The 19,523-nt window shown below is 37.9% G+C and overlaps 1 protein-coding gene across 1 annotated transcript in view; it reads right to left on the bottom strand.

Moving 5' to 3' along the window:
• PPARA (peroxisome proliferator activated receptor alpha) overlaps positions 1 to 10,900 on the bottom strand; it is a 43,186-nt gene extending 32,286 nt beyond the window's left edge. Inside the window, 4 exon segments of the mRNA XM_044995693.1 lie at positions 4,087 to 4,247; positions 10,703 to 10,794; positions 10,796 to 10,873; positions 10,875 to 10,900. Of these exon segments, the coding sequence (XP_044851628.1) occupies positions 4,087 to 4,247; positions 10,703 to 10,794; positions 10,796 to 10,873; positions 10,875 to 10,900 (357 nt within the window).
• Positions 10,901 to 19,523: the final 8,623 nt, after the last annotated feature.

The following is a 19,523-nucleotide window of genomic DNA, read 5'->3' as shown; positions in this document are numbered from 1 at the left end:
GTACATAACAATATTCAAATGCCCCATGGCAGAAAGAGGAAAAAGAAAACCCTCAGGAACCGAGTATCATAAACGAAAGGCTGAGAAGGAAAAGGACCAAGCAAAACAGCAAGGATCCTTCCTGAAATATCTTCTCTTTAATCCAAATAAAGATGGAAGCGGTTCATAGCATCCAGATGAAGGAATTTTACCGTACTTGGAGAGGAGGTTAGTTCACATCCGCATGGAAGCAGTTTGGAACATCAAGATGAAGGTATATTACTTCACGATGAGGGTAGCTCACATCCACAAAAAAGCAGTTTGGAAACTCAAGATGATGGAAACTTACTTCTAGATGAAGGCAGCTCACAGCATCAGACTGATATGGAAGTGGAGAAAATTTATTCACCTTCAGAAACACATGCAGAAATTGAAGTAAATGAAGTAGAAGGAAGAAAGGATGAGGAAGTCACAAACAAGTTACAGTATGGGGACCCAGCTTCATGGCCCAGATGTGATGAGAGTGTGTGGCAAATTCTCGTGGAACATGGACCCGAACAAGTTCATGAATTTCCCTTCCCTAAGGAAGGAAATAAAATAAAATACTCTTTTCAGTATTGCAAGAGGAAACTCATTAAATAGGGAAGAAATTCATCAAAACTGGTTACAATATTCAGTATTGAAGAACTTTGTGTTTTGCTTTTGCTGCAAGTTGTTTAGAAATCAAGCAAATGGTACATCACTTACTGAGAATGGTTCAAAGGCCTGGAAAAACATCTTCAATTCTCTTCACATGAAAGAAGTATTTGGAATGTTTTCAAAACTGGAAAGAACTTGAATTATGATTGAAAAAAGGAAAAACTACCGATGAAGAAAATTTATGTGTGATCAAGGAAAAAGAAGAATATTGGCAACAAATATTAGAGCATCTGATTGCTTTAGTGAGAGTTCTCGGTGGGCAAAATTTAGCATTCTGCGGCCATGGTAGAAATGAAAAATTTTACACTCCAGGTAATGGAAACTTTTTAAAATTTGTTGAATACCTACTTTTGTTTGATCCAGTCATGAAGGAGCATCTACGTAAAATAACTGATCATGAAACACAGGTTCATTACTTAGGAAAAATATGCAGAATGAAATTATTCAAATCCTAGCAAATGCCATTAAAAAGAAAATTGTAGAAGCTGCCCATTCTGCAAAATACTTTTCAATAATACTGGACTGTACACAAGATGCGAGTCATGTTGAACAAATGACTATGATCATTCGTTTTGTGGCTATGGAAAAGTCTGCAGAGGAAGATAATGTTGAAGTGCTCATAAAGGAACATTTTTTGCGTTTCGTACCACTGAAGGAGCATTTATGTCTGAAACTATTCTATAAAAGCTTGAAACAATGTCATTATCTGTTGAAAACTTACGTGGCCAAGACTACGATAATGGGAGTAATATGAAGGGTAAAGACAATGGTGTGCATAGGAGAATGATGGAAATCAATCCTAGGGTATTTCGTTCCTTGCAGTGCGCATTCTATGAATTTGGTTGTCAATGATGCTGCTAGATGCTGTTTGGAGGCAAGCAGTTTCTTTGACCTTGTGCAACGTGTTTATGTGTTTTTCTCAGGCTCAACACGCTGTTGGGAGATTGACTCGCCATGTGATTTCTCTAACTGTGGAACCACTTAGACAAGATGGGAGAGTCGCATTGATGCTTTGAAGCCTCTTTGCTATGAACTTAGAAACATTTATGATGCCCTAATTGAAATTTCTGATACTACCTTTACTGGATCATCTGGCAATACGGCATGTTCAGATGCAGAAGCTCTTGCAAATGGCCTTTCCAAGTTCAAATTTGTGACGTCACTCATTTTGTGCTATAATATCCTTTTTGAGATTAACCTCACTAGTAAGCAGCTTCAGGAAAAGAACTTGAACATACATTCTGCTATTCAAAAACTGCAACAAACTAAAAATATTCTGGAGGAATTCAGAAGTGATGAAGGATTCGAAAGAACACTGGTAGATTCTCTCGAGCTTGCTGAAGAAACAGACTTTCCGACAGAATTTGAACCAGAGCCAGTTCGCATTTGGCAAAAGAAACAGCAGTTTTCATATGAAGGATGAGACACACCCATTTAGAACCCAAAACAAAGGTTCAAAGTGAATTTCTACTTCGCAGTCCTTGATACTGCTATTCACTCAGTTGACGAAAGATTCCAACAGATGCAGCAGCTAGAGTCAGTATTTGGATTTTTATATGATATCCACAGCTTGCAAAAGAAAACAGCAAAACAGATAAGAGAATATTGTATAAAACTGGAGTTGGCATTGACTCATGAAAATTCAAAAGACATTGATGCCACAAGATTTGTGTAGTGAGCTTAGGGTTTTTCCAAGATGACTTAAGAAACATTCCACTCCTGAAGAAGTACTGAAGTTTGTTTGTGAAAATAAACTCAGGACAGTTTTCCAAACATTTTTATAGCTCTACACATTCTTTTAACTTTGCCAGTTTCCGTAGCTAGTGGGGAATGTAGCTTCTCAAAGTTAAAATTGATAAAAACATATCTGCGTTCAACAATGGTGCAAGAGAGACTTGTTGGACATGCCACAATGTCAAAAGAGCATGAAATAGCTGGAAAACTGGGTCTAAAAGAACTAGTGACTGAATTTTCAAAACTTAAAGCAAGAAAAAAGTCATGTTTTAAGAGCACAGAGTGTTTTTTATTTGGAGTGTTTTATAAATACAGGTTAAAGTTCATTGAAGAGTTTTCTTATTTCTTTCTATATTGGATGTGGTGGTAATGGCAATTAAAGCAGGATAACGTAATAGATGATTTTCGATTTGTAATAAAAGTTATAATTAACATTTTTAATGCATTTTTATTTGAAATTGGACTGAAATATCTAGCTGTCAGGTACAAATCTATTCTGATAATTTTGTGTCTCTATTTTATCTGATCTCAGAAACATTGGTTGGACAGAGACAGACAGACAGAAACTGAATAATTAAGCCTCTGTTTAAAAAAAAAAAAAAGCTTAAAAACATTAAAAGGAAAAATGGGGCAAAATGTATCTAAGTTTACCAAAAACCTCAGCCTAGATCTGCCCTTGGAGTTTGGGGTTGGAGGTGCCGACTGCATGGTTCGCCTAGGCCGCCAGTTGCTGGCAGCTAGTCTAGGGCTGCCTCTGCTTATAAATGATCTTACCATGATGTTCTGAGGGACACTGCAATGAAATACTAGTCTCTACAAACATTGCTACACACCGCTGTGTCATGATAAGACATTGTGATGTGTGAAGCAAGATGCTGCAGTGCCAGCATGTCATGAAGTGCCACATTTGAGCATGACCTAGTTCTCTAACTCTAAAAGATTGAGTACAAATCTTCAGATTTAAGTTTAGAATTATTCCACCAATTCCAGAACATTAATCCACAAAACTCTACATTTGAACCTTATTATCCTGTCCTCAAGAGTTAAGGTTGAGTGATTGTAAAATTTTTTGAATGTTTTAAAATTGCTTCACTTCCTCAAATCTTGTTATGTGATGAAGAAAAAGATATATAAAACTAGACATACATTAGAAAATAATCAAAACATAAAACCTTTATATGTTTTTGGTCATCTATCCTATACTTCAAAGGCTGATGGCAAGCATATTTGGCTTCATGACCATGCACTGTCTCCAAATTTATAATAAGTATAACACTATACTAAAAGCGATTCAGGTAGGATATGGTGGTGATGAAGCATTCAGGATTTGTTCATTGGAACATAGCATATTCCCAACACAAAACAAAACACTAATGGAACTTTTTTTATACCTTTTAAAATTATTTTAATCTCTAATGATAAGTTCTTTTCACAAAAGCACTACTTATAATCATCATCAACTGCCTTTCTTGAAGAAGTTTAGTATCATATTATGGTACCAGACAAAAATACTTCTTGAGAAGGTCACAAGTGACTGTATTATTTAAATTATGTTTTCTTTTACAGCTAGACTGATTTTAGCTAGCCATTTACAAAGCAACTACGCTTTTTCTTCATATAATCCTGTAAATAAAGCAATACGGTTTAGGCTATTAAAAAAAAAATCAACTGTACCTTACAACCTTCACAAGCATGTACTCCATAATGGAAGCCAGAGGCTTTGTCCCCACAAATTCTACATTCAATGTTTAATACTCCACCAGGTGATTCATCTATGCTACCTGGAATTGTGGCAAAATTAATGGATGAAGGACTTGATGCTGGTGAAAGGGTGTCTAGAAGAAAAAGGAACACTTCATAAATTCTGTACTACCAAAATCAGTACCAGTTCTGTGCTAAATTTCATCCACATAGGAAAGAGTTTATTTTAAAAGCCTGAAATAAAAAAATTACATGCACTATTAATTTAACAGTAACAAATCTGTTTGAAAACTAGCTCATGCTTCTATTAATAGTGCAGCAAACAAATACAGGGTCTGTACTAGAATTAATAGAAGCTAATGTCGGTGATATACACAGTGCAGCCACAAAAGGATACGAGAGCTAAGACCCAGAACCAAAGAAGTTGTAGTGGTATTTCAACAACAGTAAGTATCCACAGAAAATCTAGAATAATTTAGACTGTGATCCGAAAGTATCTAACTAAAGCTTTGAAATCACTTGTTAAATGAATGACAATTTCATGTTTGCAAGGGAACTTACTCATTATAATTCTCTGCAATTATCTATTTTTCATATGTTTTACTGGTTATAAAATAACGTAAGTTGGAAATGGAAGAGTGGCATTGGCTGAACAGACTGATCCATGTTGCTGAGGCAAAGCCTATGGACCAGATCCTCAAAGTAGTACCATAATGCCCAGGCAGCCAATGGACCACCCTTTCTCTATGGTTATAATCAGCACAGATGGACATTACATCTTCTGCCCAGGATACCTCCAGACATGTGCCTTAGATTAGCCTAATCTAGTCAGAGTCAGACCTGCTGTTATGGAAAGACAGCAAACACACCTTCCTGGTTAAAGCCCCCAAGTCAGCAGAACATTTAAGCACAAGCTTATCTTTAAGCATGTGTTTAAAGTCCCATTTTAGTTCATTGGGACTACTTGTGAACTGGGGCCTAAGATAGGAGATATTGAGCTTCTAGTGCAATTCTGAAGAGTTTGCCCTTTACCAGAGGAGTGAAAACTGGCCATATGATTAAACTGCAGTGAGGTTAAAGAGAAGCTTCAAAAGGAAGACAAACTAGGGACTACAACGTAGATGATCTGGCAATCAAAACCTTCGTTGAATGACTACGCTGCCTCACCTCTCTAAATGTGAGGAAAACAATGCTCAATAACTCCGAAATAGTGAAATAACCAAGCAGAAACTGTCCAATGCTCATCTGTAAAGTTTAAACATCTTGCAAAATTAAAATGCTTCACTTTGAGCCACCTCCAACAAAACCAAAAGAACCCCCATAAGAACAGAAAAGTTGCCATACTGGGTCAGACCATGGTCTATCTTGCTCAGAACCCTGTCTCCAACAGTGGCCCGAACCAGAGCTTCTAGGAGAGCATACAGAACAGGGCAATTATGGAGTGATTCTGGTAGTCAGAGGTTTAGGGTTGCATTCCTGACTATCTTGGCTAATAGCCATTGATGGACCAATACTCTATAAACATAACTTGTTCTTGTTTTAACCCAGTTATACTGCTGGCTATCACAACATTCTATGCAATGAGTTCCACAGGTTAGTTGTGTGTTGTATGAAAGAGTACTACTTTTTGTTTCTATTAAATCTGTTGCCTATTAATTTCATCAGGGGACCCCTGGTTGTTGCACTGGGTGAAGGATATAACATTTGTCTATTCACTTTTTCCACATCATTCATGATTTTATATACCTCTATCATATCTTCACTTTGTTGTCTTCTTTTTAGTCTCTCCTCATATGGAAACTGTTTCATAACGTTGATTATCTGTGTTGTCTTTCTCTGAACTTTTTCCAGTTGCACAATATCCTTTTTTGAAATGGGACGACCAGAACTGGACACAGTATTCAAGGTGTGGGCATAGCATGGATTTATACAGGCTCATTATGATATTTTTTCATCTGATTTTCCATCCCTTTTCTAACAGTTCCTAACATACTGTTAGCCTTTTTGTCCACTATGCATTGAGCAGAAGTTTTCAGAGAACTATCCACAATGACTCTGAGATCTCTTTCTTAGGCAGTAACAGCTAATTTAGACCCCATCATTGTGTATGTATAGTTGGGATTCATTACTTTGCACTTTCCACCATTTAATTTCATCTGCCATTTTGTTGCTCAGTGACCTAGTTTTATGAGATACTAGGAGATAGAGTTTCCCCTTTCACAAACTCAGCCCTAAGGGATGTCTCCACCCAAACCATATGCTTCTCTGCATCAATCCTCTGCAACAGTGATACTCAATAGGCAGCCGGTGGGCCAAATGTTGCCCGCCAAGGCTTCCTGTGAGGCCCATCAGCTCACCTTTAAAAATGTTTATCATTAAATTCACAAACAGAGATGTGCTGCCTATCATTTGCCTACGACTTCTTTAATAAGTAACTTACTTACCCCAGCAAAAATTAAACACTGCTTACTGGATCTTAAGTTCTTGCGATAGCATCAGCTATGATTGAGCTGGGTTCCCTTCCAGTTTTTCATTAGTGATGGAAATAGAGTAAAAAATGAGTGAGAGTGGGAGTAAATGTTGCAAAGTTGACAGTGAAAACCAAGCTTTTAACCCAAACTGGACAGTGGATTTTGTTTGTATTATCCCACCTCATTTAAATGCAAAACCTTTGGTGTTTAATATGCCAAACCACTGTATCCATCTGTAAAGTCACCAACGTGAGGTGCCACTTTGAATCAAAGCACAGTAATTTTAACACGTCCTATTTTCCTGGCAGTGACAAAATTGAAAATCTGAAGTCTTCGTATCACACTTCAAATGTCATTCTCACATCAGTTACAGTACAGGAAAAAGTAACAGTTGCTTCTCTTCAGATAATGGTGGTACTAGCTAAAGAGAAAAAGCCTTTCCTGGCTGCCGAGCTTGTGAAGGAGTGTACATTGGAAATGCTGGAGGAGCTTTTTGCCAGAGATAAAAACAAAGATGACATTGTGAACTGTGTGAAGCAAGCACCCCTGTTTGATTCCATAGCAGTATGAATATTGGAGGTAATTTACAAAAATTGTTTGTCATCACTGCTTTCTGATTTAAAAAACACCAAATACATGCCTGTTGCAAGTAATTTAAGTGACATAGCCCAGCTATTGCTGTTTGTTAGATTTTATGATGGTGAAATTTTCAAGGAAGAATTTTTGTGCTTAGTACCATTAGAAACCAAACCACAGGCAAGATTATTTTTGAAAAGGTAAAAGGCTTTTTTGAAAAAAAATGGTTTAGATCTCCAGAAAGTACACCTGCTTGTTACAGATGGAGGTCCCTCTATGACAGGGAAAAAGAAGGGATTTGCTTCACATTTGGCAGTGATGCACTCTTCATTAAAAACACTTTACTGAATCATTCACCAGACTGTCCTGCGCAGTAAGTTGTCTGGGAACTTGAAAAAACAAACAAACTATGGGTATTGTGATGAGATTAGTGAACTACATATGCTTAACTTCTAGCTTGCAACATAGTCTTTTTTTAAAAAGTCTTTTACAAGACGTTTCAGCTGAATACAGTGATCTGTTGCTGCACAATGACATTAGTTGGTTAAGTAGGAAGCACGGGTTAGAGGGGTTTTGTGCGCTTCAAAAAGAAATAACCACAAGACCAACAAGTGGAGAGTTTCTCGAATTTATGAATGATGTCCCCTCTATGTCACAGATAGCTTTTTTTGTGCAATATACTGGTCACTTGAATTGCCTCAACTTGCAGCTCCAAGGCCATGCAAACAGCATCAGAGATCTGAAAAAGTGTGTGCTTTCAGAAGAATCTTAAAACCTTTCAGACAAACTTAATAGGAAAGATGTTGCACTTTCCCACATTGTATGTTGTTGCTACAGATGAAACTTCAGTGAAAACGATGCAAGAATCCCTAAACAATCTGATTGGAATTTTAAAATTCTCAAATCACATTTAAAAATTTGCAAAGGATTTGCTTTTGTCTGTTCATGATCCATTAGTTGTCACTGCCTGTGGACCTAGCAAAGAACTGAAGCAAAGAGCATTCTTGATTAAACGGATGAAGGTACCTTTCAGTTAGAAATTGTAAAACTCCAGAGCTCAGATGTCTTGAAGGCAAAATTCAGAGAAGTGAGACTTTGTGATTTCTGGATTCAATATGCTGACCAGTTTCAGAATAGCCAGAATCTAGCCATCTATCTTTTAACAATGTTCAGATCAATGTACTTCTGTGAATCTGGGTTTTCTACCATGACTATAAAAAACCAACATCGCAAGCACCTGGCCGATAAGCATCTTCACCAGTGCATGCACCTTGCCCTGGCCTCCTACAAACCACTCTTCACAAAGCTTGCCTGCGATTGTCTATGTCACCTCTTCCATTAGAGTTTGCCACAAACAGAGGTAATAATGTTGATTTATAAACTTTGTTAAAAGATAGAAACACTAATACTTATGTTGCAATCAAGGTCTTTATTTATTGGCAGCTGAAGTTTTTGGTTTTTTTTATTTTGTCAGCCTTCTGCGCAAATGGCCTGCCTCGTCATAAAATTCTCAAATCAGCCCGCAGGTAGAACTAATTGAGTATCACTGTTCTAGAACCTACCCTCCACCAAACTTGAAATTTTCTAAAGCTAGAAGACTTTTCCTTATATCTTGCAGTAAACCAAGATTTTACCAAATGTACAGGTGTTTTATTTGAACAAATATATTAAAACAATTATATGAATGTAGGTCAAGGGATATGATGTTAATAACAGGTTAACTCAGAACTCACATTGCCAACCCCAACTACCTCAAAAATCTTGACGCAGACCACCCAAAATTATTATTTTTTTTTTTAAGTTGGGTTCTTTTTATTTGCTTTCCAGATTTTGAGCCTTTGGGTTCATGTTTTCCATCTTTCCTTTGCAACCAGGAAGGCAGTAAAATCGTGACAGTTGGTAACACCACGTCACAAACTCAGATGTTTTATGTCTCCTGTTTTGGCCAGAAGGATCCTGTTTTTAATCAGCTTTCTGAACTATTTCTGCACAGAAGTTTGAGAGCAAAGGAGATATTCTAGGTTGCATCTTTATAATTTCTATTGTAAATGACACTTGCTCTAGGCTACATCTCTGATCAGAGTCTCCCAAGCCATCCCTGAGTGACACTGGGCAATGCTCTAGCTATTTCTCCCTTGTCACACAGACAAGCCTGCAGCAACCACAGCTTCCGCCCTCCTGTTAGGGAACAGTAGGTGAGGTCAACCAAAGAAAAAGGAGAAGCCAGAACTAAACACTCAGGTATAACAGCTCAGACAGAGCACTTCCCAGTTGATGGCAAGAAGCAACCAGATCTCCTTGATAGCAGAGGGCAAGAAGCAGTCAGCAACAGGAGCTAACAACCCAACCACAGCCTCATACGCATCCACTCCAGGCCTAGGGGAAACAAGACACAGCTTCCAGAGTTAGCTGGATACCGGTCTAGGGAAATACCCCAGTCAGCCAGGAGCATAAAAATCCCTCTGTTCCTAAAGCTCATTCCATGCTGTAGCCTTGTCAGTCTTATGTTCTGGTAATCGGGACATTTGCTCTCATTTATGTAAATCAGTCACGTATATTTACTCAATAAGAAAGTTAGGACATTAATTAATTTGCATAAACATGCCACATTTATGCACCTTCAGCATTAAGATCTGTGATTTCAAACACTATTCTAAAGTAACTTTAATCTTCTTCTCCTTGTCCTCCAAAAGTGGTGGGAAAAAAAAATAAAATCTCCCATTGTCACTGTACTGGATAAGCAAAAATGGTACACAATAACCTTAATGGCAGCACTACAGTCCTCATTATGCTTTTTATATAACAAAAACCTCATGTAGTCAAAGATCTGAGGATTAATGGCTCTCTGCCTAAATAACACTCTCAGATGTGTTACTGATATCAACAGAGAAACCAACATTTAAATAAGGGCATTCTGGAGAGATGAAAAGTTACAGACAAATCTTTTCACTGAGTTCTAGCTTAACTTTTTAGCAGTCAGAATGACGAATCTACTTTTGGCACAGATTTTACTACACATGTCATGCATGTTATAAGAGTCACACAAATTGTCGTTCCTGGGACTGATTCAAAGACTGTGAAATCAGGGGAAATTTTGTTGAGGTATTATAAATATTATACAATATCTGCTAAGTTAGAGGGGAAATGCAGCTACTTTTGTAATAACAGCTGTTGTGACTATTTGGAAAGATACTGGTAAAAAATGGTGTACACTAAAGGTAGTCAGCAAAATTTCATTTTAAAGGGAGCATAAATTTATACAAAACAAGCCAACATACTTTTATCTCCACCTCATCAGTGAAACTAAAAAAATAATTTTAAATTTTTGTTTTAAAAATATCACTTTCTATGGAGTAACATTTGTCTCACAAATTTCAGGCTGGAGTTAATTTATTAACATTTTAAACAGCTGAAAGGTTTTTGTTTCCATTGTGATCTATACATCTGAAACAACTGTTGTAATTTAAAGGAAGGATTTGCTTTGCTCAATTAAATACATCTTATCTCAACTGATGAAGATTTACTGTATTCTAAACTCTTACCTGTAATGACTGATCCATCAGATCCTGGACCATTTCCCAAAGACTGGAGCTCTGTTACACTTAATGCTCCAGGGCTATCATCACCAAGAGACAGAGATGTCCTGTATGTTTTCCATGTCTTGTAGGAACTCTCTAAATAAGGGGCTTCCGAGATCATCCTCCTCTAAGGGGGAAAAACTGGTTTTCTGTGTCCACCATTTAATCCTCATATTAGACTGTTGAAAAGAATATACATATGTATAACACATTTAAATGCTCTACAAACAAACAATTACATACAGTGTACAAAATAAGGGACTCCATAATTTTTAGTAAAATATTTTGTACTAAAATGTTTTTTCAGAAGCATTGTGTAAAATGAAATACTGACATGATGGCAAAAATCCCCATAGATTGACCTCACAAGAGAAGATTATGGCTAAGTGTCTATGTTGCCTTCTCCCTCTCTTTTGCTGTTGAAAGCGGCAAATTATGTTTCTGTAGCAGACAATAAGTATTTCAGCCTGAACTGTGCTAGGTAAATGGCAAATGTCAATAAATAAATCTACAAATTATGAATAACCATACATCAAAATACTTTACTTAGGGAGTAGTTAGTCCACAGCTGTAGTTTGACAAGGATCAGAAGATGTGCATCAGGTGCTCTCTTCATCCCTCCCAAATTTGTTCAGTATATCCTGTGATACCGCAGAGATCACAACTTTACCCTATGGTATAAACCTCTGGGAAATAATGAGCCAAACTCATTCTGGGTGCAAACCTGCGGAAGTCAGTAAAGTTACACTGGAATAACCTCACCACGGATTTCATATTTTTAATTTTTTTTTAGTTGAATCTGCCAGAAAAGGAAACAATGGCACATACTGTATAATATTGCTACTCACGCCAAGAAGTACTGCTACTAAAAGAAGCTGGCCTTTGAGGCTGAAACTAAACTACACTTATAACTGCATTTTCTTCAACTAATGTAAGAACACATACTAATTCAGTATGTCCATGCACTGAATATGGACTGCTGGTTACAGAAAAGCTTTGACTGTTACTTTTGTCACCATGAAGAGTTGACATTTACCAACATACTACGTTCTTACCAATTTTTACCTCTTCTAAGTTTACGAGAAAACTGTGGTATATGCTAGCAAATGAAGTTTTAAAAACATACACCCAACCCCAAAGTCAATTTATTATTTGACATTGTTAAAAGTTGTGAATATCTTTAATAACAAGCAATCTATGCTTGTTTCAATTTCCATTGAGTTTTGAGCATTTATCTTGGGAGAAATTTTTTTATTGTTTTCTTTTGCATGTAACTCAAACAAGGGCAGAGTTATGATTGACAGGCTGTGCTGATTGCTGGGGATATATCTTTTACAATGCGAAGGACAGTGAGCTTTAAAAGTCTGTAACAAATATCAAACACTCAGGGAGGACCAGCAACGTAGGCGTCTGGCCCATCAAAGTTGTTGCAGAGGTGTAATTGAGGGCAGATAGTGATTCAGTATGTGTAACATGAGTCTGTGAGAGACTAAACAAGTTGTTTGCAACAATACAGTATGTGCAAACAGTTTTTACTAGTGATAATTAAAGAGTTGTTATAGTACTGCAGTCTCGCAGATATTCATTATACTTTCCAGAAGTTCACTAGCATATAGAAAAAATTCTATAGCATCTTCCAGTGTGTGCTTATTATACCAAATTACATTGTAAGGTAAAAAACATAGAACTGGAAACAGCAATTGAAAAGTATATATAAAAGTAATTTGTATGCTGTAGCTTGCAACCTTAACACAGGATTATCTGAGCAATTAATGTCATTTACAATTTTTGCACTGGCTTTCTGTCAAATTCCACATTAATATTAAAGTCCCCCAATTCTCAATGAGATCCCTGAATAACTGTGGTTCATCTTACTTATCCACACTCACGCATTCTGATCATAATGGATGACTAGAAATACAGATTCTAATCCTTAAAGTAAGGGAGTATGCGTCGAGTTGGAGTATGTGTCCATAAATTAGCATATTTGTTTTCCTCTAATTATGGTCTGTATGACTTTGGGCAAGTTACTAAGCTTTGCTCTGCTTCTGTCCCCCACCCGTGAAATGGAGAAAACACTGTCCAACTTTGTAAAGCATTTTCAGGTTCGCTGACAAGACATTATACATAAAGGCAAAGTATTTTTTAAATTTGGGATTTGCTTCCCTGATCAGCTTGCCAGGAAAGTTTGGCTACTACTGTAGGGTTCTCTCCTTTTCAAACCACATTGTAATGTATAGCACTGGGTTATTTTAAAAATGCAGGGTCCTCCATAATCAGTGGCCTAACACAACATGTATGTATCTGGAGGAAAAGAACTAGTACGGACACATAGATATACAGCTTTCACTCAGTTTTCATTTGGTCCACATCACATCAATTGGGTGTTTTACCTGAGTAAAAAGCTAGTTAAGGAATTCAGTATTTGGCCCAGAGACTTTACAATACAAGCTTTTACAGGAAGCACATTGTACAAACCAGGCCAGGGAAATGTTCTGTGTACCAGAAAACTGAAACGAAACTGCAGGTAGCAAATTGTAAGCAGCATGTCTCCAAATGGCTGGTGGTACAAAGAGGGGAACAGCATTCAAAATTTATTTATTTAGGCTGCATAAAAAAAGACAATGATTGACTGCGGCTGAACTGCCAACTTGCAGATTGCCGCCCCAAGCACCTGCTTGAAATGCTGATGCCTGGAGCCAGTCCTGAGCTAGGCATAACCCATTTAATACAAACAGTATTACAAATATAAATCAATCTGACAAAAAGAAAGGACAGATCTTGAAATAGTAGCAACTCATCTCTAAGTGCATCTGTCTTACAATGTATAACATTTAAGAACATCTATGCTACAGAATGGGACTGGGCAAAGAAGTGATGACAAACTAAAACAGATGTACTAGACCAGGCGTTGTGGTAGATGAATGATACTGAGACTAACAATAAGAATTATTCAAATCAATCATCATAAAACTATCCATCAGTTGGATGCTACCACAGGCGATGGTCATGTTCCGACTAACGTTAGTCTGATTTGCTGCAGTTCTGCTCAATTTATTTCTATACACATTGTGATTTTAAAAAAGGTCAACTCAAGTGCCAGCTGCCCATTTTGATATGTTATATGATGGTGAGGACATTTTAATGTCCTTTAAATTTAAACTGTATACAAACATTTTTAAAGTGGACACCAAATATAAATAAGTGATCAGTGATCTCTCGGAGTTTGAGGATTATTGTCTTCCATAAAAATGGTGGATACACAGGTGGCTAATCTGGGATCCACAATTGATGCAGACATTTCCCAATGGAAAGAGTGAAACTGGATTGTTGAGTTGAGCTGTGGCACATTCTTTCCTCCTTTCTCATTTTTCCATTTCCTGTTATCTCAAAATTCTAGGCTCCCTGCCACAAGGTCTTTTTCCATTTTAGTCAGCCAAGGGCTTGGGTCTCCCATAAGCTTATGTCAATATTGCACTTTTTTATGTTGGCTCTACGGTTGTCTTTTAAACACTTTTTTTTGCTTCCCCTCATCCCATTGGCCATGGCTCAGTTATGAAAACATGACCTGCTTCAGGAGTTGATTTTCTCGCATTTGAAGACCATGACCAGCCCAATTGAGTTGTTGGTGGATGATCATCACTTTAATGCTCGAGGCTTTGGCCTGGGACAGAACACTGATGTTGGTGCATCGGTCATTCCACTTGACTCAGAAGATTTTTCAGAGGCACCATTGATGGTATTATTCAAGAATCTTGAAGTGTCTACTGTACTTGACCAGGTTACAGTACAAGAGAGAAGGGATAACATCATCCTGATACATGTGAAGCTCTGTTTGATTCTCGATGTAACAATCTTTGAAGATTGTTTTCTCAAGCATCTGAAAGCTGCACTGGCGCACTGAAGGCAGTGTTAAATTTCATCATCAATGTAGCTTTCTGTGACAGACAGCTGCTGAGGTAAAGGAACTGCTCAACATTCTCCAGGGTCTCTTATTGATCTGAATTATGGGAGCAGGATCCTGGTGATTTGCAGCCTGTTGGTGGAGTACTTCATTTTTCTTGGTGTTAGGTAAGAGCCCAAGTTGGTGGAAGGCCACAGAGAAAGTGTCAACTATTTTTTGAAGGTGCCCTAAACATAGTCTGCCTTGCCTCCCCCCGACTGGATAACCATGTCCAGAGGCATCACCTAACTGTGGTCGAAACTAAACAATGAAATTTGGAACCTGGAACGTTCAAAACCTGATGGACAACCTGAACAGTAACCATCCAGAGCAAAGAACAGCAACTGTGGCCAGAGAACTCAGGAGACATGACATCGACACTGCTGCTCTGAGACTTGACATACAGGAGGACAGCTCAAGGGAAAAGGTGGTGGTTTCACTTTTTTCTGGAAGGGAGCAGTGACAATGAACGATGAATCTACTATGTTGGTTTTGCTATTAAAAACAAAATTATCAACCAACTCTCAGAATTACCTGTTAGCATCAATGAGTGACTCAGGACCCTCTGTCTTAAACTTGCCAAATATCAGCATGCAACACTCATTAGTGCATATGATCCAACCCTTGATGCTGATGATGAAATCAAAAGATTTTATACCAACCTTGACCAAATTGTCTATGCCATCAAAGAGTACAAGTTCATACTCCTTGGCAATTTTAATGCAAGAATTGGACATGACTTGCAGCTTTGGAATGGCATGATCAGAAAGGAAGAAGTGGGCAAGACCAATTCCAACGGAATTCTTCTCCTGACCAAATGCGTGAAACACATATAAATAAGTATTACTCCCAGGAAAGGTGCCAGACTGACCAGGGCTTTGGAGCAGTGCTCTGGCTCCGCTCCAGGCAAAAACCTGCAGCTCCACTGCTCCAGAGCTGCTCCACGCTCCAGCTCCGTGCTCCACGCTCCAGCTCTGTGCTCCACTCCAAAGCCCTGAGACTGACAACACTATATCTGAGCTCTCAATATCAATTCAGGCTGTCCCACATGAGTCAACCTCGTTGAGGATGGATGAGCTTACAGGGTGGCTCAGCTGTTCTATTAAGAGTGTCCAAATAATATCAATTGTGATTAATTGTAAATATTTATATAATATTAGAACCCTACTATAGAATATTAGAGATAATTAGGTTATAATTAGGATAATTAGGTTATTTTAAACATTGCCCTGAGGGGTAATGATTATTGAATAGATGGTCCCTGTTGATCTAATGTAATTTGAAACGGTTATATAAAAGTGAAAATCTCTTTCCACACTCACCTTCTTTGAAAATCATATTGTTGTCAATAGTATAACAATATTCTGTGCTCCTGCAGGAGGATCTTATCTGTCCCTCAACATCCAGCTCACTTATGACACAATTGGTCATCAGTTTCCATAGAAGGATCTTTATTTCACTTACAAAACCCATTGAACTAATCTGGCCACATCACTGAGAAAAATAAAATTTGGTACTTACCAGACTCAGAGGTGATATAAGAGATGTACAAGACACAGTAAGTTGTCATAAATCAATACGAGTATAGCTCACATGCCCAAGGGGGCATAGTTATAACAAGAAAAGCAAATAGCAGCAGCAACGTAAGTAAGGGTTGCAGAAACAGCACTATAGTTAGGACTGTGCTTAGAAACATTAAACCTAATGGTTTGAGCCTGGGAGGCCAGATACCAAATGATGGTGGCAAGGATGGTCAGCATCATTATCAGACATGGATTTTATGGCTAAACCAGCCATACATGTTCAGAACAGTATTTCCAAACTAAAGGAAACTCAGATGTGATGTAAATTTGAGGCCTTGGAAAGACAGTGCTTTTGCAACAAAAACCAAATGGGTTGCATTTATTTGGGGTTAACATCACTGTTATTTTCTGCCAATAGCTCTAACCTCTAGATTCCTTGCATAGTTTCTGTCCTAGCAACGCCTTCCAATTTAGTATTATCTTGAATTTAATGTGCTGTTTACTACTTCTTCTAGGTCATTAGTAAATATGTTAAATAAAACTAGGTCCAACACTGGTCCCTGAGGGCTACACTAGGCACCTCGCCTTTTACTAGGTACATCATCAAGCATCATTACTTTAGTTAAGGAAATTCTTCCACAAAAGAAATACATAGGAAACAGAGGGTTACACTGCAATCCCCACTACCTGATCATGCAGTGAAAGGAGGGAGTAAGGAGCCTTTCCCCCTTGTGTGGCCCATGTATGGACAGCCCAGAGTAACAGCATCTATGCTCTGGGAACTACAGGGGATGTTCCGCACAGAAGTGACTCACAAGAAATGGTTGGGGAATGGTAGGGAATAAACGGATTCTCTTTCCCCACTATCTGCCAGGCATAGAGCTGTCTCTGTATGAGAGGGAGGTCATATAGCAAAAGTACTCTTTCAGTGTAATTGGGAAGCCGAAGCTCAATGCTACGCAACGCAAGGTGCACAGCTCTGTCTGGCTCCCAGGCCAGGGCTGTGGCATGCTTAGGCCACAGCAAATATTTTTGAAAGAATGAGGAAGAGGGTACAGAAATTTAAGTTTAATTACTTAAAATGAACAATATTTGTTCAATAGGAATGCAAAAATGAAGCTGAGATGTCAGCTTTAAAACAGATCAATATATGTTGCAACAGCTACTTTAACACAGTGCCCAATAAAAATCCTGTCTGCAGTATTCTTTTTCACATTAATATTTAAGTTTGCCAGTCCTTTTAGTAATCTTCCGTAAATTCAGCTATCTAGTAAAAATAATAATTAAACATTTAGTGGCTAACTGTTGAATTACAGGCCCTTCTGTACTTTCAAAATTACAGCAACTTAATTATTACAGCTCATCAAGCACAGCTGCTTAAGAAGTGATTAACAAATCACTCTACGTATACATACTGATCTCATTATAGAAAAAATATTTGTAAGTATGTACACTTTTATTTTAGTTTAATTGTACAAGCATAGAAGGGCTCTACACTAAAACTTCTAGGAATTCCCTCAATAATACTTTTATTATCTAGGCTGTTTTGAATGTAACTAGTGTCTGTGTATGTATATGTATACACACGCTCATATGCAAGTTTCACTGAAAAAGACTGATCATTACTTAAATGTAATTTCACACTCAGCAAGTAATTTTTTTTATTACACCATGCTTTATTACAGATACAAATCAAAGTTTCTCATGAAATTATTGCTTGAAAAGAAAGAAAAATCTGATGTACACAACTGACATGAAAATACCTACCCCTCGTCTCTGCAGACGTCAGATTGCACGATATTTTTGTGAAGAAGTCACAAACATTGGGAAGCACTCTGATTTCTCCCACAAAGTCTGATTACAAAATGGGCAGCTATGATATCAGTATGCCATATCAGGCAAACCCTGACCCACACAAATGGTTTATTTTGCTCTCAGTTTAAGCCATACAATATGACAGACTTTTCCTTCTTGTCACAAAAAACTGGTAAGTTAAAAAAAGGTGCTAGAAAGTAGACAAATTAGAACATAATCGGACAGTGTAAAAAAAAATCCAGCATGCTGTGGTTTCAGAGGCACGTGTGTTTTTCTCGAACTCCATTCCAGCGTCCTGTTCTCAGTGTTACTTTCCTTCTTTGCTAAACTTTTAACACTTGTCACTGTCTGGATAATCCATGTTGGGAAGCACATCTCTAAGAAGCATAATCAGTGGTAACAGTCTGGATTTACTGTATAAACAAACAGATCCTGTAAAGGACTTGCTTGCAACTAACAAGGGTAAAGTTGAAGCATTTGTTACTAGACTATAGGTAACAGACCTTCAGGTCACTTACTTTGTGGACATTGTTGCTGAACAGAGCATTTGGTGCCAAAGCCAGTAGGTATTCTAGACAACTGTAGACATTTATATGAATAATGGCAGCATCTACAGTTAAAGAAGCCAGGTTCAAATTACAAGGTATATCTCAAACTACCTGCTTCAAGGCATAAGATAATCACCAGGTAAAGAGAAATTTCGCACAATTGCAAGCATCATGGAAAAGTTTATTATTTCACCTTAAGTACAGAGCACTGGCCCATCAGTGAAAGGATGGAGTTTTCTCTCTCCAATGTGGTAATTGCTGTAGTCTTCGAACAGTTCTCTTTACTTGGAATATTTGTACAGAAAATGACATTCATTGTATACATTGCAAACTTTCACAGAAGGAAGAGAATTCACTATGGATAAGGTGAAATAATTTAAAAAAATAGTTCCCCTTCTATGGCTGCCAGTTACAATGTTAAAAAAAGAAACAGTTTCCTAATATTTTTTGTTTTCACTTATATTGCTGATTTTTTTTTAACAATAAGATGAATAACTCAACCCAGCATTTAGGCAGGTCATAACAATATTGACTACAGATCACATGCAACTCAATTACACCCCCTTCCCCCCCCCCCCAACACACTATCAGCATTTTTAGAATCCTCAGTGAAGCCTGACCAGTTACATTAGCTAGATGCAGGAGATCCTTTACTTGAGGGGATGCAGGTAATTCCTTGCTTATGGGTGAAGGGGACAAAGATAGCCCCCAGCCACTAGCTGGGAAGGGATGGGGGGGCACCTTCTCTATGTGATATCTTGGGAGGGTAGGGGGGAAGAGAAGGCTGGTGTGATCCACCCTGTGCCCTTGAGAGGCTGTCTGCTCGTGGGATTCCAGAAGAGCGTGTGAAGCTATTGCTGTGATAGTGGCAATGCTGGCCTGATTTTAGACTCGAATATTCATGTTCAGTTTCAATTTTGGCATGCATGCTGAAAAAAAATGACAGAAAAGGCATA

The sequence above is a fragment of the Mauremys mutica genome, chromosome 1 (genome assembly GCF_020497125.1).
Source record: "Mauremys mutica isolate MM-2020 ecotype Southern chromosome 1, ASM2049712v1, whole genome shotgun sequence".
Lineage (NCBI taxonomy): Eukaryota > Metazoa > Chordata > Testudines > Geoemydidae > Mauremys > Mauremys mutica.
The sequence above is the reverse complement of the archived record's forward strand: the minus strand, read 5'-3'. Positions and strand labels throughout refer to the sequence as shown.